Raw genomic sequence first — 26,707 nt, forward strand, 5'->3', positions numbered from 1 at the left:
GGAAGATCCCACATGCCACGGAGCAATTAAGCCTGTGCGCCACAACTACTGAGCCCACGTGCCGCAACTACTGAAGCCTGTGTGCCTAGAGCCCATGCTCTGCAACAAGAGAAGCCACCGCAATGAGAAGCCTGTGCACCGCAACAAAGAGTAGCCCCCGCTCGCCGCAACTAGAGAAAGCCTGCACGCAGCAATGCAGACCCAACGGGACCAAAAAAAAAAAAAATTAAAATTAAATTTAAGAAAAGAAAAGCTGGATAATTTTTACTAAGCGATTATGATCATGTCGTGAACTAATAAGCTAAACCAACTTAATCATATACGCTTCTCAGGTTTAGCTACCAAAGATGTCTGAGGTACCCGAAGGCTAGCTACTCCCTCACAATCCCACTAACAGGTGAAAGCAAAGGTCTCAAACATCTCGGATCGACTTCTATGAGACATACAGACGCTTATTAAACACTGTTAACAATCGGGCACAAAGCAGCTTATGCAGCTGCCCACCCATGAGCGGGAGGACACTGACCTCTGGAGGTGGCACCCCAGAGCCAGGATTTTCTGTGCTCAATAAGCGTCAGGCCATCGGCCATCCTCGTCCATCGGCCGCTGGCTGACTTGTCAGGGGATGAGCCTCTGGTGCCTTCCCTCTGGGCACATCGACCTTGCCTGGGTCCACTCTAGGGTAAGGGGTACCTCTAAAACCATAGCCACCCACAGTCCTGCATACCTCTAACTCCCCAAAGAAAAAGCCCATCATCAACATTCATTGTGCCGGTTAACAGGCCACTGCTTTCACCAATAAAACCACACTTCGGACCTTTATGCTAATTAGCTGAGTCCAGGTGTGGATTGAGGTGAGGATGCAGATACACTTGTGGAAGCGTCCTGGCCTGTGGCCTTTCTGATCCTAGCTTTCTGGTATCCTAGCTGACCTGTTGGAGTTTAACCTGAGTAGCGCACACACAGTATCACACTTAACTGCAGAATTTTAAAATAAGTCACAGACATTTATCAGTGAGTGTCAAACCATTGATATGTGTATCCTCTTAGGCATCTTTAAAAATGAGGTATATTTCTATGTTTAAATGTCAATAATTTACAACATGACATAAGTAGAAATCCTGTCTATTTAAATTTATGATGAAAATTTTACATGCCAACTTTAAATGAGCAAGGGGGTACATAGTTTTAAAAATGACTTCACGGTGACCCTAGGCAGGGCTCTCTTTGGTGGTGGCGAAGGTGTCTCCTTGGCCTACTTGTCCTTTGTTCACCCTCTTCCTGGAGCGCTCAGAGCTCTGCGCTCCAAAAATCAGGTGGAGAGGACTTTACAACACAGCCAAGTTCCTGGGACACCTTCTCCCAGCAGAGGGGGCCTTCTGGCCTTCCAGTTCATACCTGAGAGAGGCTCCTTGGCAGATTCTTCCAGAAAGAAGAATATCTGTCCTGTGTGGTGTGCTTCCTCCTCTTAAACTGAGTGGCACCGGTCACTTAAATAGCAGCTTTTCTCTTTAAAAAAAAAAAAAAAAGTTTTACTTTACCAGTGCCCCCTTCACAACTCAATTCTACATGTATTTGTTTTGTTTTAAAGATATGTGTGCCTTATTAGACTATAAGCACCGTGAGAGCAGGGATGTGTCCGAATTTCTTCCCACCATATTCCCAGGGTAGAACCATGGTAGGTGCTCAATGAATATTTGCTGCATGAAGAATGAGACGAGATGAGATGGAAATGAAACGGAGCCAAGAGATCCACTGTGTCAAAACTGACAATGGAGGAGGAGCTAGGCCAGCAGTCAGCCAACCAGATCTGGTGGTTCTAAGGAAACTGGATAAAAAGCCTCTGAGGATGGAAGACAGAAGACAGGCCAGCCAGTCCTGGACCCAAGCAGAGCAGATCAAGAATCCGGGGAATTGGGCTTCCCTGGTGGCGCAGTGGTTGAGAATCTGCCTGCCAATGCAGGGGACACGGGTTCGAGCCCTGGTCTGGGAAGATCCCACATGCCGCGGAGCGACTAGGCCCGTGAGCCACAACTGCTGAGCCTGCGCGTCTGGAGCCTGTGCTCCGCAACAAGAGAGGCCACGATAGTGAGAGGCCCGCGCACCGCGATGAAGAGTGGCCCCCGCTCGCCGCAACTAGAGAAAGCCCTCACACAGAAACGAAGACCCAACACAGCCATAAATAAATAAATAAATGAATAAATTAAAAAAAAAAAAAAAAAAAAAAAAGAATCCTGGGAATTCATGAGGCTGAGTCTAGATATGAATTTACATGAATGGCTTGTGACATAAATAATAATTCCTTCTTACTGGTGCCTCGTTGCCGGGCTTCCGCATTCCTCCACTGCTCTCCTTAGCTGCGACAGTTCATCTTTCATTTCCTGCTTTCTTAGCCTTACCATGAGCTCCTGCTTGTCTTCATTATGCTCTTGTTTTATGGAGGTCATAGCTTCGTCAAATTTCTAAATTCATAATTTTATATTTGGTCTCATTTTTCATGTTTCTCAAATGTGTTTCATGGAAACCTATTTCAGGTGACTATACTTCACCTGCTATTTGTTTTTCCTGTCATGCTTCTCAATATTTTGTTCTCTCTCCTTTTTGTTTAACTATCACTACAGAGACATTTTATCTATTTTTATTTTTTTAAATTAATTTATTTATTTTTGACTGCGTTGGGTCTTCATTGCTGCACGCAGGCTTTCTCTACTTGAGGCGAGCAGGGGCTACTCTTCCTTGCAGTGCGCGAGCTCTGATTGTGGTGGCTTCTCTTGTTGTGGAGCACAGGCTCTAGGCGCATGGGCTTCAGTAGTTGTGGCACGTGGGCTCAGTAGTTGTGGCTCGAGGGCTGTAGAGCGCAGGCTCAGTACTTGTGGCACACGGGCTTAGTTGCTTCATGGCATGTGGGATCTTCCTGGACCAGGGCTCAAACCCGTGTCCCTTGCATTGGCAGGTGGATTCTTAACCACTGTGCCACCAGCGAAGTCCCAACATAGACATTTTAAATCATTACTCTCATTTGGATAAGGTGAGTGTTTCATGGGCAAGATATTTTTAGGAGTTATGTACGGAGAGAGGACAGGCCTGCACTCCAGACTGTAACAAGTATTCTCCTATGACGTGATGTGAGGGGTGTGAGTTCATTCTTTTATACTTTACTCCCCCCAAACCAACCAAGATTGTAACTATAGAGCTCAGATGGAGCCTTCTGTGCAAATACGGCTTGTACATGTGATTCCACATTTGACCCTTCTTCCCCGCATATTCTTGGAGACAAATCAGGTCAGAGAAACTCCTGCTGCCAAGGCACTTGCTTGTTCTCATTGCTAAATAGTTCTTTAGTTTTGTCCTCCGAATGGTCGTCGCCTGCTTTTGGAGAACCACGTACGATCAATTTTATTTGGGAGTTGCACTTACAATCCCAAAGGCACCCTTCCCACTTGAGATATTTGCTTTCACCTGCTAATGAGGTGATGGGGGAGGAGCTAGCCTTCCCTCACTTCAGCGGCAGGACTCTCCAGGATATTCTCATTCTCTGTTTGGCTGTAATTGCACTGATAGCTCCTTATTATGTTTTGTGATTTTGAGTTATACGTGTCCGCTAGCTTTGTCAAGGGGGTAATTCGCATTTCTGTTTCTCATTGTCATCACTGTCTGGGGACAGTTTTGAAAGGGAGAAGAGGGCAGCATTTGTTGTAAAGTAAGCATCTCCTTGGGTGGGTAGGGTTTTGAATGTCGGCAATGGAGTGGGGGAGAGAGAGAGAGGGAGAGGGAGAGAGAGAGAGGGAGAGGGAGAGAGAGAGAGGGAGAGGGAGAGAGAGAGGGAGAGAGAGAGGGAGAGGGAGAGAGAGAGGGAGAGAGAGAGAGAGAGAGAGAGAGGCAGGCATCACAGGTGGAGCAAGAGATGGTGATGGACAAAGGTCAGGGATTTGAAGAGCGCTTTGGAGTCAATGACCAGATTGGTTTAGGCTAAAGAATTGCACGAGGTCAGGGGAAATGTGAGAGAAATTTGCTTGGAAAAAGTCAGAGGGATGATACTTTGGAAATCCTTCCCTGCCAGACGTGATTTTTTTACTCAATTGTATATAGGCAAAGGAGAACGATTGAAAGTTTAGAAACAGTGCATTAGCAGGTGATAGCTTGTAAGACAGATTGAAAGTGGAGGGGGCAGCTGGCAGCAGAAAGACCAGTGATGAGATGAGATGAGAGACCAGTGATGACACTTGGAAGAGAGGCGCTACGGAACCAGCCTCCCGTCCACCACACACACACACACACACACACACACACACACACACACACACACACACACTTAGAGTTTAACTGATTTATTCACACTATATAGTTCAACAAAGATTTAAGCTGGTTTACATAAGACATATAACACAACCATATAAAGTGAAATGACAGATGCCACACTGTAGTATAGAATCCTGTCCACCCCACTCCCCTGCACCTGACTTGAGTTCTTGAAGACCAGACCAATGTGTCTTGTATGTCCTTCTCCTCCCTTGTGGGAGGAGGATGTGTAAGAATGAACGGAGGAAAGGGAGAGCTAGCCTGACAGAAAGCCGCCTGCCCTCTCTCTCCTGCACGGACCTTAGCGGACTTGGCAGGTCAAACAAGGGCCACGGAAGGAGTCACTGAGGGAGGCCGTGGACTCCCTTTCCTGGGAGGGACTTAAAAATGAGGCAGCGGAGGCCTCACGGCATCTCCAGGTGCCCTTCCATGAGGACGTCTCTGGGACTCGTGGAGGCTGCTCTCAGGTGTTTGAGTTTAGGGGGAGGTGGGCTCAGGGGCGCTGAAACTCATGCTCAGCCGGGAGTAGCACACACTGAAGGTGATGGGGTGGAAAACACCTCTCTTCTTGGCCCTGGCCTGCAGAAGGAGCCATTTCTGTGTCTTTTATGCAAACAGATAAATTTCATTTCAGACGTTCTCTCTCCACCCCCGCTGGTAGATACTTATCCAGTGGGGCCTGCTTGCCTCAGCTGTCTCTTAAACTGCTTAGATCTTTCTGGCCTTTTCAATTTAGGAGCCATTGTCTTTTCCCATGTGAAAACCCTTAGGTGGGATACCAGCTGGGGAACATCAACCAAACTTGTAAAACTTGTTTCTCTTTGGAGCTAATAAAAGGAACATGGATGGGCCCCAGAAGACCCAGGTCTCATCCTGGCTCTGAGCAGGAGCCAGGGAATTGGTTTAATCTTTCTGTGCCTTACTTTCCTCGTCTGTAAAGTGCGGGGAGATGATCACTTTCCTTGTCGGCCTCTACCCTGAGGCCGTGGAAGAGAAGAGCACTTGCTGGCGTGGGAGGGGTGGCAGGAGCCCACCCAGCAGAGAAACCCTCGCTGGTCCAGAGACTTTGAAAGGTGGGCCAGGTAGAGCCAGGCTTGGGCCTCAGTCCTGTCTGCTGACAATTTGAACCCGTATCAGGAAAGAAACAGAGGGCACCAGTCATGCAGACCATGAACAGAAAGGAGCAGAGGCTCCGGAGGACTCCTAATCCCAACTCTGCTGCCACCTCACAGGGCGGAGGGGCAGGAGGGGCCCTGGAGCTCAGGAGTGGAAAGTCTTTTTTCAGCCCCAAACCCTTTACTCAAGCTCAATCTTGAGTATGGACTACCAGGAAGGCCCAATGTGTAAAACAGATCTTGGGCTGGACTCCTTTGGAACACAGCTTGATCCTATCTGACCTGCCCTTTCTTCCTACACACAAGGAAACTGGGACCCAGAGAAAGCAATGCTTCCCTAAGATCACACAGCTGTTTTCATGACAAAGAACAAAAGACAAACAGTCCCGAGGTCTCCATGTTGATGAAGACAGATTTCAGGACCAGCCAGGAGAAGTGGGAAGACGAACTGAAGAGGCAGCTAGAGGTGAGTAAGAAAGAGTGAGGGAAACCTTGCCCAGGGAGGACAAAGTCCTGAGGGAAAGAGGTGACTTGACGGGTCCCTCAGGAAAAGGGGGCTCTGGGAATGGGGTCAAGTCCTTTGAAAGGGGGGTGGTGGCAGGAAACAACTCAACTTTTGCCATCAAGGCAGCTCTGTACTGGGGAAAAAGCTCCAGGACTCTTCCAACTGAGGGTTCCTTTAAGTGCGGGGCTCCTGGAAATTGCAGGGACTGGAGTTTACTATACGATATGCATGAGTTTGGTGGGTCATTAAGTATTATCATGCAAGTAAAGGCTTCCTAGTAGTTAAATACATAAACTTGAATTAAAGCTATTGAGAATTCAAGAAAAGTAAACAAGATCAAAATAATAAATGTGATAAAGCCGTAGTAGGGCTAACACATTACGTCTTGCTCTTCCAATTAAATGAATTAATAGGTGGCCAGCAGTAGTGCTGGCTGTTAGGTATACAGCTAAGGCTGTTGGTTGAATAAACAGCCTAATGGTTTAGATAGTTACTAACACAGGACTGAGTGGGATGGTTGTCCCTTGGGGCAGGAAATGGGCTATAAAGATGCTTCTGTTTTGTGGCGGAAGCCAGTAATTACTGTTCCTGCTTATAAGGGAATGGGGATTCCTAGATTTATTGAGAGCTGTGTAGCAGGTGTAAATGAATGTGGTAGAAGGCTTAGTAGATTTTTTGAGCCAATAAATAAAATATTGATAAGTGATGTATTAGGGATCACCTTTACTTGCATGATAATGCAGAGTGACCCACCAAACTCATGCTTATCATGTAGTGAATCCCAGGCCCTGCCCACTTAGAGGAGCCCTGCGCTTACAAGAACCCTCATTTGGAAGGGTCCCGGCGCTTTTTTCCCAGTGGCAGAGCTGCCTCGATGGCGAAAGTTGTGCTGCTTCAGATGGCCATTATTTGTTTTGATGTAAGTTGAATTCGTCATTGTTGGATAGAAATTATGCGGTTATTAATTAGTTGGTGAGGTATGGGAAATAAAACACTTGGGAAACTATTGGAATAACAATAGGTAATCCTGTTATTGTTTGGGTAGTGAAAGAGGTGAATAAATCTTTGTTCATTTTGTTTCTCAAGGGGTGTAATGTTTTGATGTTTTGTTTTCAATTCTGAGTTGAAAAATAAGAATGTTTTGAAAGTTTTAACTGAAATATAATAAATAGTACTATAATTATAATAGTGATGAATCATGTTAATGTATCTAGTTGTGGAATATCCTTAAGGGAAGGTTAAAATTCTCAGTCTTTAACTTAAAAGGTTTATGCTATTTCGCTTCTTAATGATTTTATAATTTGATGTCGATCATTTCTGAAATATTTTAGTGGGATTAATTCGAGGTCAATAGGCATGAGGTTATGACATAACCCCCAAATTTCTGAATGTTGTCCACAGTATGAGCCTGGTCATGTAGAATTAGGGTTGTTTAAGGTGCCCTGCAATAGCATCTGTCTTGAGGCCTACGGAGGAAATAGCTCATGAGTGTAGGATGTTTTCGGGTGAAATTAGTATTTGGACTGTTATTTCTGTAGGTGAGACTGCTCCATTATATATTTGTAGTAGTTGTAGTTCTCCTGGTTTTAGATCCGTTGTAGGAATTATGTAGGAATCAAAATTTAGAACTTCATATTTTGTGTATTCACAGCTTCATTATCATTGGTCACCTAAAGTTTTTTCAGTTAGGAAAGGATTATTAATTTCAACGATTATATAAAGAATTTGTAACGATGGTAGAGCACTTAAAATTAGAATAATAGCAGCTAGAATAGTTCAAACTGTTTCTACCTCTTGTGCATCTATTTTACTTGTGTGAGTTAGTTTAGTTGTTAGTAGTGATGAAATGATGTAAATAACCAAAGAACTAACTGGGAAAGCAATTATAAGTGTATAATCATGAAAATGTAAAAGTTCTTCTATAACAGACAATGTTGCATCTTGCAAGCTTAGTTGGAATGGATATGGCATAGAGATGTAAAAGGTTTGAACCCGTAATTTAATTTGACAAAGTTATGTAATTTTTACTAATGTCTCACTTATTGAGAAAGACACAATGGTTATGAAGTTGGCTTGAAACCAGTTGGAGAAGTTTCGATTCCTTCCTTTCTTAAGTTTATGTAAGTAGGTTCTTCAAATGTATGATATGGTGGGGGAAATATCCATGCAATCATTTAAGATTGGAAGTTGTTAACTCCGCTACTGATACTTCTTGTTTAGATGCGAAAGCTTGTCGTATTATAAAAATTACTGGTATTACTGCTGTTAATGAAATGAACCTATGGATGAGATGGTACTTCATGTTGTGTACGCATCTGTATATTCAGAGTAACATCGTGGTAGTCCTGAAAGGCCAAGAAAATGTTGTGGAAAGAGATTTATATTAATGCTTACAAATTTAATTGTAAAATGAAGCTTTGCTCAGGTTGAGTTGAGTCTATAGCTTAAAAATAATGAAAATCAGTGGACAAAGCCTCTTATAATGGTGAATACTGCTTCTATTGATAAGATGTAGTGAAAGTGTCCTGCTGCATAGCATGTATCATGAAAAACACTGTCTAAGGATGAATTAGCTAGGACAATTTCCGTTAAACCTCCTACTGTAAATAAGAAAATAAAACCTAAGGCTCATAATATGGCTGGTGATCATTTTATTATCACCTCCACTAGTTGCTAATCGACTAAATACTTTTACTCCTATGGGGATGGCAGTAATTAGAGTAGCTGATGTAATACATGCTCATATCAACATCTATTCCTACTCTGAACATGTGTTGAGCTCATATGAGAAAGCCTGGGAAGACATTATGGCTCAGACTATTCCTATATACCCCAAAGGTTCTTTTTTTTCCCAAATAATATTTGATGGTATATGATATTATCCTGAAGCCAGGTAAAAGAAGGATGTAAAAATCTGGGTGGCCAAAGAAATCAGAATAAATGTTGATATAAAATCGGATCACCTCCACCTTCAGGATCAAAGAAAGATTAATAGATTGTGGTTATTAACAATAAAGTGATTCTGGCTGCTAGAACTGGGGATGACAAGAGTAATAGTATGGCCAGAAGTAGGATGGATCAAACAAACAGTGGTGTTTGGTAATGAGATATAGCTGGAGTTTTTATACTAATAATTGTGGTAATAAAACTAATAGCACCTAGAATTGAGTATACACCTGCTACATGTAGGGGAAAAAATGGTTAGGTCAACAGAAGCTCCCATGTAGGCTAGATTGCCAGCTAAACATAGATATACTGTTCAGCCTGTTAGCCTGTTCTAAAAATGGTGGTGGAAGATGTAAAAAACTTATTTATTGGGAGAAGTGCTATATCAGGTGCTCCAGTTATTAGTGGAACTAGTCAGTTTCTGAATCCTCCAATTATAGTAGGTATAACTATGAAATTATGTATAACTATGAAATTAGGTATAACTATGAAATTATTGCAGATGCATGGGTGGTACAGCTACATTGTAGATTTGATCATCTCCTAGTAAAGCTCCAGGCCTGGTTTGGCACGATTAAAAGGCTTAAGACAGTACTTCTATTCTGGCACAGGCACCAAAAAACAGATGCTCAGTGACTATAACTTTGTGGTTTGTTGAGAATAATCAGCAGTTTATGAACATAGTGAAATGGCTGAGCAAGCGTTAGACTGTAAATCTAAAGACAGGTTTAGCCCTCTTTTTGCCAAGCCCTGTGGTGAATGACATATTGAATTGCAAATTCAAAGAAGCAGCTTTAATTCTGCCTGGCTTCTCCCCTATTTCTCCCCTGAATGGAGAGAGTAGATTGAAACCAACTGACTAGAGTATTTAGCTGTTAAATAAAATTCTGTGGGATTGAAAGCCCATCAAATCTAGTAAGAATCTAGTTTAATAAAAGAGTGTGATTTGCATCCAGTTGATGTAAGATAAAGTCTTGCAATCCTTATTTTCAGGAATTCAGTAAATAATACTTGCTTAGGACTTTGAAGGCTCTTGGTCTGTGCTAACCTAAATTCCTAATCCAGTACTGATAATATTGATGATAAGGGAAGAAACACTGTTGATATTATGATTAGTGGTGGTAAAAGTATTATTCATTTCATGTTTTCGTATTGTCATTTTATTTCATGTTATTTATTGACGGGGTTGTGGTTAGTGATGTAGAGCAGATTAATCATATATAGATTGAGTAGTGCTATAGCTGTTAATGTTGGTAAAATATTATTTTTTGTTATTTCTTGAGTAATTCATTTAGGTAAAATCCCTGAAAGTGGTGGGAGGCCTCCTAATGATAATATAATAGTGAGAATAATTATAGCAATTAAGGGTGTTTAATAAATTAGGAGAGGGATAGCATTGTGGTGGATGAATTATATATAAATAATGTAAGGAGTGTTATTATGATATAAGTATAGGATTATTATAGTTATAAACTGTAACAGCTGTTATTCAACCTATGTAACCAATTGATGAGTAGGCTGATTTTTTGTAGTGGGGTTTGGTTAAGACGTCTTCATCCGCCTACTATGATTGATTAAAAAAATATAGCTCCAATTAGTAACATGTTTAGATTAATGGATGATGAAACTCAATATAAAATTGATAGTGGTACAAGTTTCTGTAATGTTAATAAAATTAGGACAGATATTAGTGGAGCTTTGGGCATTCATAAGTGGAATGGGGAAAAGTCCAAGTTTTATGACAAGGGCTGTTGTGATTAAACACTTTTATAATTGTTCATTGGCCAGAATATATTAGATTAACAAGTATAGATGTGATGGCTTGTGTCAAAAAATATTTAGTGGATGCTTCTTTGACTCGTGGGTTGAATTTTTTAATTAAAACTAGAATAATAGCTAATATGTTTATTTCAAAGCTAATTCAGATTATTAATCCATGTGAGTTTATCATAATAACTGTAGTTCCTGAAATGATAGTGGAATGATAATAAAAATAGGGGATTTATTAGTATGGGAAGGATATAAACCAACATTTTCAGGGTATGGGCCTGATAGCTTACTTAACTGACCTTACTATAGAATATGGTGTAATATGGTAGCATGGAAAATTTTGAATTCTTAAGAGTAGGTGCAATTCCTTAATACTAGAAATAAGAGGATTTAAACCTCTATAATTTACTCCATCAAAGTAACTGTTTTGTCAGACATATTATGTTCAGTGGGATGCTTGATATAATGCTCAGTAATGATATATTTCATATTCAAAGAGCTAGTGTTAGTAGCAGGAAGTTTTTCATAGAAGATGTATAAGTTGGTCCTATTGGAATCGTGGATAGGATGCTTGTATTCATAGGGAAAAAAGGATAGGAAGATGATTTTGATAATAAAATCGAGTATAGTTCTGGTACATAGGAACAGAATTGTTGTAAAAAATATTTATTATAATAATGTTGGCATATTCTGCTAGGAAGAATAGGGCAAATGGGCCTGCTGCATACTCAACATTGAAGCCAGAGACAAGTTCTGATTCTCTTTCTGTTAGGTCGAATGGAGCTTGGTTGGTTTCTGCTAGGATTGAGAGAAATCATATCATGGTCAGTGGCCAAGAGGGAAAAATTAGACATAAGTATTGTTGAGTAGTGATTAACGTTGAGAGGGTAAATGATCCATTAATTAATATAACTGATGATAGAATGATTGCTAGTGTTACTTCATATGAAATTGTTTGCACTATTGCTCATAGGGTCCCAATTACTGCATAGTTTGAATTGGAGGTTCAACCTGACGAGAGACTATAATACAGCTAATATAAATAGTATGCCTAGGTTTCTATTGATTGATGGATATGGCGTGGGTAAAGGAATTCATATTGTTAGGGCCAATGTAGAGGCTAGGACTGATGCAATAATATAGATATTGATGATGTTAATGGTTCTTTAATGACTAGCTGGCCAGCACTGGCAATGGGTTGGAGCAGGCCATCACATCCAACAATGTTTGGTCCTTCATAGAGTTGTATATAGCCCAGTACTTTTCACTGGATTAGGATAAGGAATGCTGTAGCAAGTAGAATGGGGATGATTAATAAAAGAATGTTGATTATAACCAAATTGTTAAGGAGAGAAGTTAAATCTCTGGTTATAAAGGTTTAAGTTTTATGCAATTACCAGGCTCTGCCACCTAACAAACCCTGTTCTTGGGCAGGGCTGGTGTAAATTAATTAAGATTAAGATTATGTCATCCATTAGTTTTGTAAAGTAGGCCTGATTTCTCTTGTCCTTTCATACTGGGAGAAATATGAAATATATAGCAATTGATCTGGGTTACTTCGGTCTGAACTCAGATCACGTAGGACTTTAATCATTGAACAAATGACCCATTAATAGTGGTTACACCATTGGGATGTCCCGATTTAATGAGGTTGTAAACCCTACTGTTGATATGAACTCCAGAATAGGATTATGCTGTTATCCCTAGGGTAACTCGTTCCATTAATGAAGCTTTTGGATCAATAAATGATAAAATATTTTGATTAGTTGGTCTAGGTTTTAATCACTTGTTTTACTCTCCGAGGTCACCCCAACCAAAATTTTAGTCCATTTAAAGTTTTGTTATCCCTTGATTTCATTAATTTTGGGGGAGGGGGTTTTGGACTAAATTAGAGCTCCATAGCATCTTATCGTCTTATTCTGTCATCACGCTTCTTCACAGGAAAGTCAATTTCTCTAATTAAAAAGTAAAATACATTGCAACTCCCGCTTTCTTTTCATTTCTGTTTGAATGGATAAACAACAAGGTCCTACTGTATAGCACAGGGAAATATCTCCAATCTCCTGGGATAAACCATAATGGAAAAGAATATTTTAAAAAATGTATATATGTGAAAAACTGAGTCCCTTTGTTCTACAGCAAAGATTGGCACAATATCATAAATCAACTATACTTCAATAAAAAAGAAAAAAAAAGTAAGACAGTAAAACCCTCGTGTGGCCGTTCATTCAAGTCCATATTTAAAGAACAAATGATTAAGTTACCTTTGCGTGGTCTGGATACCATAGTGGCTATTAAACATTTGTCACAGAGCAGTCAGTGCCTCTAATACTAGAAATGCTAGAGGTGATAGTTTTGGTAAACAGGCAAGGTTTGTGTTTGCGAGTTCCTTTTACTTTTTTTTTTTTTTTTAAATGAACTCAAATTATCCTTTTTTATTAACTCTCTCTTTTTGATTACTTTTAATTTTATTTTTTTAATTTTTGGCTGTGTTGGGTCTTCGTTTCTGTGCGAGGGCTTTCTCTAGTTGTGGCAAGCGGGGGCCACTCTTCATCGCGGTGCGCAGGCCTCTCACCATCGCGGCCTCTCTTGTTGCGGAGCACAGGCTCCAGACGCGCAGGCTCAGTAGTTGTGGCTCACGGGCCCAGTTGCTCCGCGGCATGTGGGATCTTCCCAGACCAGGGCTCGAACCCGTGTCCCTGCATTAGCAGGCAGATTCTCAACCACTGTGCCACCAGGGAAGCCCTCCTTTTACTTTTTAAAATGTTTCCTTAAGCGCATACCTGTGTTGGGTTAACAACTGATTTAATAAATAATTATTAGGTTAAATTTATATTTAACTATCAGTGATTATCCATTCTGATATAATCTTATGTGAGGAGAAATAATTCTTGTTATTCATATTAACAGTATTGCTTCTGTTGATAGATTGATCCAGTATTACGTTAGGAGTTCGTTTTTATTACTGGAATTAAGATAAGTAAACTGTTGGACTTGAATGCTTTCTTATTTGGTGGCTGCTTTTAGGCCAACTATGATATTATTAATATGACAATAACTATGATATTAATAATATTGATAACAATATTATTAATATAACTTCCTTCTAAGGAAGTCTGTATCCTGTATGTAAAGGGCTCTACCTATTTAGATTAATATTTAAATTTATGTTAGAATTGTTTCTTAGGTAAACTTAAAGTTGAACCAACATTCTGTACTGGATAACCAACTATCACCAGGCTCATTAGGCTGTTCGCCCCTGTCTACAAATCTCATAATTCTGCTACATAGATGAGTTTGTTCTTTAAAAACTGTTCATAGGTTTCATCTTACTTCGGGGCATTTGACGTCTTTTCCTTAAATTGTTCTAGTTAAATCACTATGCAAAAAGTAAAAGGCGTAAACTTTGCTATTTAATAATTTAAATACTTCTTTCACCATTCCCTTATGGTACTCTGTCTATAGCACTAGTTAAAGTCTCTATCGCCTATACTTTTGTTTGTAAATAAATGTTTAACTTATATACTATAATTGAGCTTGATTAGTTTGGGCTAGTTTTGGTTCAAAGTGGTCATTTAAGATGAAAATCTAGTGGGTGTAAACTACATGATTTTAAGCTACACTTAGATCTGTCCAAGCACTTTCCAGTATGCTTACCTCTGACTGACCTGTCTCCTCTTAGATGTTAAATAGTTATAAATAAGTTGTATACATAGGTTTCGGTATTTGAGGAGCGTGACCATCTATGTGTGCATGCTTCATGGCCTAACTCAATTAAGCCTATTTTTAAATTTACTGCTAAATCCTCCTTTAGTTTTTAATTTTATAATTTTGTGTAAAATCTAACATTCTTAAAGTAGAAAATGTAGCCCATTTCTTTCTACCCCATAGGCTGCCTACACCTTGAACTAATAGTTTTATGTTGTTTGTGCTTACTATGCCTCCTTTTTAGGGTTTGCTGAAGATGGCGATAGTCTGTATTAGCAAGGAATGGTGAGGTTTATCAGGATTTATATCGATAGATTATAGAAAAGGCTCCTCTAGAGGGATAAAAAACACCACCAAGTCCTTTGAGTTTTACGCTATTGCAAGTAGTACTCTGGCATATAATTTTGTTCTAATTGTTTGGGTTTAGGGCTAAGCATAATGGAGTATTGGATCCCAGTATGAGTCTTAGCTATCGTGTAATCAGGAGTATTAAAGTCATTTTTGTAGTTTATTTTAGCTGCAGCTTTTTACAGCCTAATTAAAATTTAACTTTATTATAAGAATATCTTTAACATACTTTATACTGAAAATTTTATTAATTTGAGTTAAGCATATGACCTTGGTGGCTGGCATGAAATTTCCCAACTCTAGTGAGTTAGTATAAATTAGTCAAACTTTTGTTTCTGGCTTAATTTTTATCACTGCTGTTTCCTGCGGGGCGTGGTTAATCTAGGCGTCATGAGCTACTTGTTAATGTGCCTGATGCCTGCTCCTTTTAATCACTGGTGATCCAGAGGGCTTTCTCACTTGGATGTGGAATACTTGCATGTGTAATTTTATTAAGAATTAATAGAAAGACTGGGACCAAACCCATGTGTTTATGGACTTAGTAAACTCATCTAGGCATTTTTAGTGCCTTGCTTTATTAATTAAGTTATAGTAACAAGCTAGATATAAGGGGATCCCTGTCCATCAAAATTTTGTGAATTTTAAGTAGCATGCTAGTGTTTAGTAGAAGTATTTTAAACTACTGGAGAGGGAGTAAGTTTTTCTAGTCCATAGGTTTAAAGTCAGAATTTTTGGTGTTTGAAATTTTCATTTTGTTAAAAATCTTGGCTAAAATATATCTTAATTTGTGATTTAGATATTTCTTATAGAATGAGGGAAAGTAGGCTTTTGTGTACTGTTATATTTTAATCTTGTTTTGGAAATGTCAAGATTGGTCTTAAATATATACACTTTGAGGTCTACAGGGGCTAAGGGGAGTTTGCTAATTTTTATTTGGACATGTGAATGTACACGTGTTTATCAATTTTCTTATGTATTTTAAGCACTAATACCTTATGGTTGTTGATGCCGTAAAATAATATTCAGTATAGGCTCAGCTAGATGTTGACTGACTGTGTTAAGGCCTCAGATGGCCATAGCTGGGTCACAGCATGCCCCCAAATTAAAAAATATCAAATGTATGACACCATAGTTATGTGTGCACATGGGCTGATTAGTCATTAGTCCATCAGGATGTCTTTTATTTAAGAGGAAAGTTTGAGAGATTTTAGGTGAGATGGTCCTGAAGCAAGAACCAGATGCCACATACAGTTCAGTTCTAGAAACCCCCATGTTATGGGCCCAGAGCAAGAAAAGGGGCATGTTTGTGGGATGAGCTGCCTATTTCTCAAAGCTTGGGATTAAGGAAAGTCTTTGGTTGTGATAAGTATGGTGATTAGAGTTGATGTGACTTAATGGAATGTGTACAATATTTTGTTCTATGTAATCATATAATATTCATAGTTTGTACTCATACACATGGAGTAAACAGTGTATGATTATATATACAATGTATCATACAGTCAAGTATGTATGTAGTAATACATTGTAATGGGGCAGGTCATTTAATATACAAAGTACACAGCAATGGGATCCTCTAGAATTTGTTTTTAATACTGACATAGCATGTAAAAATAATATCTTACTGTTTATGCGCAACTTTCAGGGAATAGTTTAGGTAGAATTTCTGATGGCGGAGTTGGAGCTTCTTCCTTGATGTTGTAGGGAGGTTTTTCTCCTTTTCTGGTTTATAAGACCAGAGTGATAAACTACAAACACTCTTCATTTTAGAAGATTATTTCCAGTTAAGGTTGTGAGTAGTGTAAGTAAAGAATAAGAAAATAAAAGATTGATGCTAGTTGGCCAATGATAAATGGGTGTTTAAATGGTTGTCCTCCAACTCATGCTAATGTTAGTAGGTCTGCTACTAGTAGTCAGAAGAAGCATTGGCTGAGGGGTCAGAATACTATGCTTTGATATATGAACTACTGAGATAATTGCTAGAATTAGGATAGAAAATACTAGAGCTTATATGCCACCTTATTTATTGGGATGATATTGAGGTGGTAACATCCAAGTTTCTGAAATTTAAAAGGCTCTTAATTTTGCCAAAAGCTACCCTGAAGACAGCCTCAACCACATCATATGTACACATTTCCTCTGTCCCTTTTCTGGATCATACTTTTTAAAAGAGATTAATTTGGGCAGAAAAAAGAATTGATACTGTATTCACTTGGGCAAAAGAAATCAGGGCATTGAGCTTTGAGACCAAAAAAAAAAAAAGGAAAAAAGTAGAGCAGAAATCTACTTCCATACATTAATAAGCAATAGAAAACAAAGTAGTTATATTGGTAGAACCAAGTGGAAGGCTAAGGCAGTGATCAAAATGGGAAGACCCTCATGTAAAGAGATCCTTGTACATTATTTACATCAACATAAAGTTCATCTTGCACTCTATTTCTAAAACTATTTTTCAAAATAGAAAGTTTTTATTGTAAATGTAATACCTACCCATTATAAAAAATAAAGTGAAATTTGGACATTAAACATCCTGTGGAAAGTAAAAATCCCATCACCCAGAAATTACAACTTGGTGCATATTTTTTACAAAGGTTTTTGCTTTAGGTGTATGCACTTTAAAACAAAAAAGAATTACCTTTTACCATCTAACAATGTCATGGCAATATTCCGTATCAATGACTATAAACCTTCATGATTATTTTAGTTAATTAATTGAAGTTGACTTACAATGTTGTGTTGGTTTCTCGTGTAGAGCAAAGTGATTCAGTTATACATATATACACATATTTTCATATTATTTTCCATTATGGTTTATTACAGGTATTCCCTGTGCTGTACAGTAGGACCTTGTTGTTTGTTCATGATTATTTTAAATACCTACATAGTATATCACTATATGGGAGCTATCAACTCATTTAATCCTTCCAATTTTTTTCATATAATAAACACATCTTCGCTTTCTTGTCTCACTATTTTCTTATGACAAATTCCCAACAGTGATGAATTACTAGTTTAAATGATAAATAAGGTTTTTAAAGGTTTTGAATTCAAACTGCTCTCTAGGAAAGTTACACTGATTCACTCTTCTAAAGATAGAGAAGACTTAGAATACTTTCTCAAGTTCACCCTGCTCATTGCTGGGTTAAAATTGTCAAATAAATTGATTGGGCTAAGTGCAGAGATTTAATTGGAAGTATGCTATAAGGAAATACGCCTGTACTAGTCAGAAATCTGGTGGCTGACCTGCTGGCCAGTTCACCTTCGGCCATTCCCAGCCCCCTCGCCTTTACTCACTTAAAAATAAAGGCTACTTGCTTTCTACGCCTCTTACACAATTCTGGCCAATAGGAAGTAAGCAGAAATGGGCTGGAAAAGCTTTAAATCTCCTGACAAAAAGGACAGATACACCTGGAACTGCCCCCCTCCCAGCTCTGGATGTAAATATGTAGTTGGAAGCTGTGGCAGCCATATTGCAACCATAAGGAAAAAGCCAAAAGAATCACTTGTTCTGTCCAATACCAGCAACAGATAAACTTGCAGACTTCGTGATGTGGAAAAAAACTTGTCTTTATCCGTTTAAACCATTCTTAGTTTTGTTTTCTGTCACCTGCAGTTAAAAAATTACTGACAGATGAAACACTGCATGCTAAAGATAAGCAGTGGTTTCTGAGTTATCATAAATAATCATAAATATCATGATTAGAGGAAATATGGAAATAATCGGATATATTTTAAAATAGGGGTAAAATACGTACATATAGCAAGAGATGATGGAATGAACCTTTAGTACTGAAAGCCACAGACACCATTAAACGCACATTTAGGAGAAGGAATAACGAAAGATGACCAAATGGAGAAAGGGCAGGATGCGTGCCAGAGGATTACTGTGTTTGTCAAAATATGCTTTCTTTTCCTCCTAGGCACACAACCACACTATGTATTTCCCATCTTTCCTTGCAGTTAGTTAGTTGGAAGCACAGATCAAGTTCTGGCTAGAGGAATGTGAACACAGGTCATGACCAGCTCTGCGCCTGGCCCATAAACTCCCAGTTTCCTTCCTTCCCCATCCACCAGCCAAATGGAGATTTTGAGCAGAGTCACAAAAATGGAGGGAGCCTGTGTCCTTGAATTACTGTATGGAGCAGAGCTCCTCCTCCAACCTCCTTAGAACCGTGACATGAGCGACATACTAGTTTACAGTGTTAAGTTCCCGGGATCTTATTTATCACAGCAGCTAGCATCACTCACTCTGAACAGGTGGGAGCAGGGGAAGTGGAAACAGAGAATAATGAAGAAAAAAGATGAGCCTATGGTACGAGTGGTAAGAGTGCTACCTGTTTGGTACGTAGGTTCCCCAACCTGACCTAGATTAACTAAACTGCTCCTTTTCATGACACAGATTTAGCAAAATTTTCAATATTTAGGATGAAATGTTTTTTCCAATTCCTTTTTTTTGCTCCTTTCTAAATCCACTGGTTTTTGAGAGGCTTGATGTTCCTGATTACCTCCTTGAAAGAGTATGGTTTTAAAACTGTATAACGCTGTGTTCCTAAGCAACTTGTCAGGAGGAAAGTCTCTGCTAAAGTTTAACATCAATTTAAGTATATTTAGAAACAAATAAAAATAATCCCTATTAAACAATTTCTATACTTCTGGGTTATAGTCCAAATGAAGTTTTCCTATACGATCAGTTAAAACTAAATAACAGACCAATCTATATGCCTGTCTAAATGGTGATACAAAGTTCAACACCAATTATCCATTGCTTACCTAGCTTGCCTTGTCCTAAAGTCTATGATGTAGCTATTATTACTATAAACAAGAGTACAAAAACACACAAACCAACTGATAAATTATATATTACATGTTTATTAAGAGCACAACTTTTATGTAAAATTTACATTTTTATGAAAAAATCAAAAATATTTACAAAATTTTGTAAGATTTGCATTGTTCTAATTACAACTCAAAGTAGTAAATAACAATTCTTAAAAACTCACATTTGTTAGAGTTCTGTGTTTACAAGTTCTTGGTTAAAGAGGCAGCTACAAAGTTTATCACTATACATAAGCAAGAACCAGCTTGCTAAATACATTTCCGATTGAAAATCTATTGGTCTTTTTTACACCATTAGTGGATTTTTAAATGAAAAAATCAATATAAACTCATATGGCTTCAAAATTGTAACCTGCACCCAATACAAATTTATGTATCAGCACTTGGTATGAAGACTGTGGTAATTAGGAAAGTGCAGAAGTTTAACCATTTCACTAGTTTGTACATTGTAAGGTAATACTTGATTAAAAACAGACATGGTGAGTATAATGGTGTCTGAATTCCAACAATAAAATATTAACTGCCCAATAAAAGCAGTTTGACTGCAAAGCAGTTACAGTTAAGATTCCAGTAAGGGACTGTAATTGGCATTTAATAGAGTACAATATAAGTTAGAAATTCTAATTTTGTCCACTATTTAGTAAAGATGAAAATTTTAGTGAATTCTCTTATGTATTGCTTTAGTCAAATCTAAATTTAGAATTGGGCTAACATGGATATATTAAGCACATATTGTGTTATATATATTACTAATGAGTAGATTTTCTGCTGTATTTAATATAGCAAGATGTCTAGTAGGAGGGGTTTTATTTTCTGGAAAGCTTAACAGAACAATTAGTGGTTTTATATAAATTATCACATATAACACATTTTATTACTTCTATGCAAAATGCAGGACACTGGTACTTACAAATAAATTTCCCATTTGTAAATTATGAAACTGTGTCCAAAATATTTAATTCCTTCAATTAATCAGGATTTGCTATAAAGTTAGGATATTTACTATTTAATATTAGTAATATTAAGAAATGCTTAACCCAATCCATCATTTCAAATAATTTCCCTATTTTTAGCAGGTGGCAATTAAGAACAAGAACATACAAATTGGTAATTTTTCCAATTGTTGAAAATGCCAAAACTAATCTTTTCTAAAGTGTGTTCCTCACAAACTACTACAAAATTCATGCTCACAACACATTCAGGAAATAAATGTACAGATTTCCAATAATAGAGTGAAGGGAAATGTTAAATTGAGAGTTAAAATACCAGTTACCAATTTATCATTACAGTTTTGCAGAACTTTCTGATGAGGTTAAGGTGGAATATCTGAAGGTAATTTTTTCCCCTGTAAACATATGCCATTAGTTATTTCTCTAGTGGCTACAGTGTATCACTAAAGAAGCGAGCCAGGGTTCTTAAGTATAAATTGTCCTTTAGTTATTCTGAACTCCCTTCCCAATTGCGGCCAAAGGTATTTATGAAAATTGCAATTATCTTGTAAAAATCCTTGACTACTCTAAGATTCTGAATAGAAGATCCAGACTGTTAGGAAAAAGTGAGGCACATTAATGAACACAAACTAGATAGGCACATTTCTGGGTTTTGTTATTGTTTTACAAGGCACACATTATGCAATCCATATAAAAATAAATTAAATCTACAGCATTAATTCATCAAAACAATCACAACTTCTATAAAGTTAACTGCAGAAGTAAATTTCTCTGCTGTCTTTTGCAAGCTTATTTTAAAACACATTGCACTTGAGGATTAAAAAAAAATCATATAAAACACCATTTACACTTTATTAATATGTTTATATGAGAATCAAATTATAGATTTTGCAAACACCTTGGACTCTGGTCTGATTACTTTATGGCACAAAACTCAATTTGATTGAGTGTTATAAATGAACATTATCCAAAACTTAGAATTCACATTCTGTCTGTATCCATTCAATATCAAAACTTATAAAATTTCAAAATTATCTCTGACTCTAAAAACTTATGGAAAGCTAAATTATTTTGTGCTTGCTCTCCTGAAATTTCAGGCCTGATATTACACTATAACCACAGACACTGAAGATAATTTAAAATTTCAGCCTATAAAAACTTCATTTTACTGAGAATCTGAATAAATGTGTTTCCTGAATATTGCAGTTGATCATTTACAGCGTTGAAAATCATTTCAGTGCTATTTCTTTCGATGACTCACTTCAAAAGTGCAATTTAATGTTTGTAGTCAGCTCTTAAAGACATAATACAAGTTAGAATAGTGTTTGGAAAGAACAGATAATGCAGAATGGCAGGTTTGTACTACTCCCTTGAGCCAACCACTTTCCCAGGTCCATCAACAATCTGCCAAGTATCGTCCTGAAAAACACCAAGCAGACCTTTGCAATTATAATTTCAAATGAACTCGAAGGAGAATATTTTCACTGGTTACAGATACAAACCCCAGTTCCCATCTGCTGTTTACAATACATTAGAATCAGATCACAGGTGTTCAGCTATACTGACCATGAGTACTCTCTCTCCCAGGTGTGTCTCTATCTGGCACCTTGGTACCAAAGGTCAAAGAAAAAATTTCCATGCCTTTAGACTATAAACTACTTGACAGTCGTTTAGTAAATGTTAGAATACAAATGTTTCCCATGTACATTATAAAGCTTGAAATCTCCCAACTTACCAGTGGCAAACCGCTTCTTTACTAAGGAAAGCCTATAGCCAGTGCCTACAAGTTCAATATCTACTCCTGAGAGGGTACTTCCCTCGCTGAGGAATTGCACTGCAAGTGTTGTGGGTTTACTGGGTCCTTCTGAAAGATCAAATTTTGCTCTGAGGGACCCAGAACCTACAAGGAAAAGAACAAAGAACTTACACAGGATAATATATTTCACACCAAAAAAGGCAAATGAGCAAGTAAGCTGAACTGTGTTTGTCCTATGCCAAATTCGTGAAATGTGTACAGCAAACAAATCAATGTCCTGTTTCCAAATCAGACTTTATTCAGTGAATCTGAATTTTCGTTAAGTAATCTTCATCCATGCTTCTCTTTGACTTAATAATAATCTTCAGAGGTATTTACTACTGAGATTCCTATGCTATATGCATGTTGAAATGAGTCAAAAGATAAGTCTGAGGGCAGCTCAGAAGAAAGCCCTAGAAGGGATGAGTGGGAATAAAGTCAAAAGGAAAGGACTGCTGAGTACCCTATCATGGGCAGGAGAGGTAAAGAAGCTAAGACAGCTAAGATTGGGAAGAGCTGTATCAACATTACTATTCTGTATTCACCCTTCTTTTTTCCCCCCCCCATATATATATATATATATATATATTTTTTTTTTTAACATCTTTATTGGAGTATAATTGCTTTACAATGGTGTGTTAGTTTCTGCTTTACAACAAAGTGAATCAGCTATACATATACATATATCCCCATATCCCCTCCCTCTTGTGTCTCCCTCCCACCCCTCTAGGTGGTCACAAAGCACGGAGCTTATCTCCCTGTGCTATGCAACTGCTTCCCACTAGCTAGCTATTTTACATTTGGTAGTGTATAAATGGATAAAGAAGATGTGGCACATACATACAATGGAATATTACTCAGCCATAAAAAGAAACGAAATTGAGTTACTTGTAGTGAGGTGGATGGACCCAGAGTCTGTCGTACAGAGTGAAGTCAGAAAGAGAAAAACAAATACAGTATGCTAACACCCTTCGTTTTAAAATTTAACTGGTCTAACATCATGCCAATTATGTCTGAGGGGCTTTCTTTTCAATATAACCATTTATTCAACATGACTCAGGCAGAAATAGTAAATAATTATGAATATTATAAATGCTGTTAAAAAAAAAAAAAGGCTATGGGCACATAAAATGGTGTGGGGATGATGGGCCTGTATGTCAGGCAAAGGTAACTACAGGTACAGAGATGGGAGACCTGACAGAGCATGACGCATTTAAGGGAACTACATCTACACCAGAAGAGCTGGAGAAGAGGGTACAGGTGGAAGAGGGTGGCAGAAGATGAGACTAGACTGGCAGCAAGGAACAAGCTCTAAATATCTTTACAAACCACCATAAGAAATAACCGTAAGGAGCCACCAAAGATATGGAGGACAAAACATTTCAGATAAGTATCGTAGAAGGGCAGAAAGGTACAAGATGCAAGGTAAGGAAACCACCTAAGGTCAATAAAATAGTCTAGGACTCTAGGTGACAGGAAAAGGGGATCTGAACTAGGCTAAGGGGAAGGAAAGAAAGGAATGAATTTGAAAGATGTTTAGGAGTTGAAATCAAGGGGTGAAAAGGAGGAGGAGCCTAGGAGGATTCCCAGGTTTCTGGCTGGGGAAAGGAGAATTGCTGGATAGTAGGAGTGACATTGTGTGATTCCCCGTATAGAAGCTGAACACTACAGAGAGAAATCTGGAAGAAAATATAACAATGACCCACCCTATACTATTGCACCTGGTGGCACAGATCAATTGGGAAGATGAATTGCTGTATAATTCTTAACGCTTGCCCAAGCCCTCCTTAAACTTTTACAGTTCTTGATATGCAAAACTCAATTCTGTGAAAGTTCCACCACAGGCCAAGAGCAGCCACCTTGGCAATCCTTATACTTTAGAATTACTTCCTGTCCCTCTTCTGGGCATAAAGGCAAAATAGAAATAGATTTCTGTTTTACAGTATTCTAATTTGGAGATCTTTTTTTTAAAGGCTGACTAACCAAATCAGAACCATATTTATAAGATGTTTCCATTTCCTCACATAGACACTCTGATACCTGAACAGCAGAGGGAAACTATTAATATAGCTGGTTAGAAAATTTGCATCTTATTTTTAAGAGAACAAACTCCCTTCTTGGTAAATATTTACAGTAATACTGTTTCATTAAATATGGGGAAAATATACCCTTTCTTCCTTGCTAACTGGTTGTAAACCCTCAATTCAAGTAGCATTTCTGGTTTACTTCCAGTTTCAACTAGGAATCTCAGTTTTGTCTCCCACAGCCATACAGTTAGAGTAAAAATCAGTACAGTTTACCATCTGAAAATAGGCAACCTTTAAGTACCAAACAGGAACAAAGGAACTAGAGATTAGCTAGGGTATTTCATACAATGTGTTGTTCTCTAGTAGTAAAAGTCTGGTTCAGCACAGCAGGTCTGAATCAACAGACAATACGAGGTATGTTCCTGGACTTTTATGCAGAAATACCTACGAGAAAAACTACTGATGATATGTTTTACATTTTGATCACATTATGCTTAAAATGTTTAAAAGGAAAAAGCTGAGCAAAACTTGAAACGCCAAAAAACCCTACTTAATAGGAAAAGTAACTGGAGATTAATTAGGCATTCAAAAGAGGGCAGGAGAACTCTCCTTTGATTAAGAGAAACTGCAAATAAAATGTTAAAGACTCGGGCTTCCCTGGTGGCACTCTGGTTAAGAATCTGCCTGTCAATGCAGGGGACAAGCCCTGGTCCGGGGAGATCCCATGTGCTGTGGAGCAACTAAGCCCGTGCACCACAACTACTGAGCCTGCGCTCTAGAGCCCACGAGCCACAACTACTGAGCCCGCATGCTGCAACTACTGAAGCCCACACGCCTAGAGCCCGTGCTCCGCAACAAGAGAAGCCACCGCAATGAGAAGTCCGCGTACCGCAACGAAGAGTATCCCCCGCTCGCCACAACTAGAGAAAGCCCGTGCGCAGCAACAAAGACCCAACGCAGCCAAAAATAAATAAATTAAAAAAAAAAAAAGTTAAAGTCTTGACTGTCCTGGGAATTATATTCTAAATTGAGCTAGGGGATATACTAGGAGTGATCAACTAACTAGCAGAGACTTTTTCTTTGCACTGGGAACACAGATGCAGACATGGTGGGAGGCGGCGATTAACTTGCTTCTCCTTAAAATAATGATCACAGAATTAAAGGCTGTTGATGGTTAGTTTTAATAAGGGGAAATGACCAAGGTAAGGTTCTCCTGAGAGAGAAAAGACAGAGGGGCTTTTTAAGGCCTGGAAGCTTCTGCATGATTTCCGGGAGGCCAGGAGGACCCCAAGAATGAGCTAAAGAGTGTGTTAATTAGTATCAATTAGTTTTCAGTTTCGATTATCAGGTTACCTAGACTTCTAAAAATTTACTTTATTTAGGTATCTTCTCTTAATGGTAGCATGTGAACATAAGCATTTACATAATATTTATAAAGCTATAGCAAAACATTATTTTTCTCAGAGAAAGCATATTCAATCTAGGAGGAAAAAAATGTGTTCTGAATCTCAACTGGTCCATTCTTATTATAAAGGTATTAACTTCCACCTAGTGGTCAGTTTTAGAACTGAAGGCATGAAATTCCAGGAGAAAATTTTCCACAAACATGCCTAAAAAATCCATTTAAACAACATTTTAACATCACATTATAAACAACAACAAAAAAAATGCACACACTTACCTCTATTTTCTGATTTTTCTGAAATACCAGAGAGTTTCCAAAAGGCTTTCATCTGTTCTGCATTCCTGTAAGAACAAATGTTTTCAGATAATGTGTCTAGTATAGTACCTTGTACGTAAATGAACACTCACTAAATACATTTTAAATATTTCACTAGAACTATGGTGCTAGATTTACTTTGAATAGTATCACCTGGTGAAAATGTGTTTGAGTAATATAAATATAATACTATTATCTTTATAAATGGATATTTACCAAATTATGTAAACTCTTTTCATTTCTACTGATCAGAGAAAGGAAAACAATGCATAGGTGACCCAGTACCTTCATTACTCAAGGAAAACACAGTTTTATTACTAAACGGTGAAGCTAATATAAACGAAGAGTGGTTAGAGTCTATACTAATATTAATGGAGGGAACAAGAGAGGTAGTTAAGAGATGTAAAAACTAATACTAAAGACTAACCAGATAGGTATTCCTATAGATATGCTAGATGCTATACTTAATCCTATAAAATAATAATTAACTTTATTTTTAAAACGAAAAAAAAGAAAGTTTAGAGAAGTTACATACTTTGCCTAAGGGTAAAGTTGTATTGAATCATTCGAGTCTGGGTGGGGACAGCAAGACTAGTTTGTTTATTTTGGGTTGTGGCTACCATAGCTTGACTAGTAAAATGTACAGTACCTTTTATAGCATGGTTTCTTTGGGAAAATACACTAAACT

General features: G+C 38.1%; 2 protein-coding genes across 9 annotated transcripts in view; one reads left to right on the forward strand and one right to left on the reverse strand.

Moving 5' to 3' along the window:
• The window catches only part of LOC309658579 (uncharacterized protein), a 98,915-nt gene that overhangs the window by 51,692 nt on the left and 20,516 nt on the right, over positions 1-26,707 (forward strand). For all 5 annotated transcript variants that reach the window (XR_014262273.1, XR_014262274.1, XR_014262275.1 and 2 more), the window contains one exon: positions 5,721-5,880. Coding sequence is in view for 1 of the 5 variants with exons in the window: in XM_082457427.1 (XP_082313553.1) it covers positions 5,721-5,880 (160 nt within the window). In the remaining 4 variants the exon portion in view is untranslated. The remainder of the gene's footprint in view (positions 1-5,720; positions 5,881-26,707) is intronic.
• FCHO2 (FCH and mu domain containing endocytic adaptor 2) overlaps positions 19,541-26,707 on the reverse strand; it is a 112,591-nt gene continuing 105,424 nt past the window's right edge. For 2 of the 4 annotated variants that reach the window (XM_082457157.1, XM_082457159.1), the window contains 3 exons: positions 25,981-26,045; positions 22,213-22,377; positions 19,541-21,896 (listed from right to left, as the gene is read on the reverse strand). In XM_082457157.1, coding sequence (XP_082313283.1) covers positions 21,874-21,896; positions 22,213-22,377; positions 25,981-26,045 — 253 coding nt within the window. In that variant the 3' untranslated portion in view covers positions 19,541-21,873. Of the gene's footprint in view, positions 21,917-22,212; positions 22,378-25,980; positions 26,046-26,707 lie in introns of all 4 variants that reach the window. The other 2 variants (XM_082457158.1, XM_082457160.1) reach the window with 2 other exon arrangements.

This window comes from Balaenoptera physalus (assembly GCF_965194825.1).
Source record: "Balaenoptera physalus genome assembly, chromosome: 3".
NCBI classification, from domain to species: Eukaryota; Metazoa; Chordata; class Mammalia; order Artiodactyla; family Balaenopteridae; genus Balaenoptera; species Balaenoptera physalus.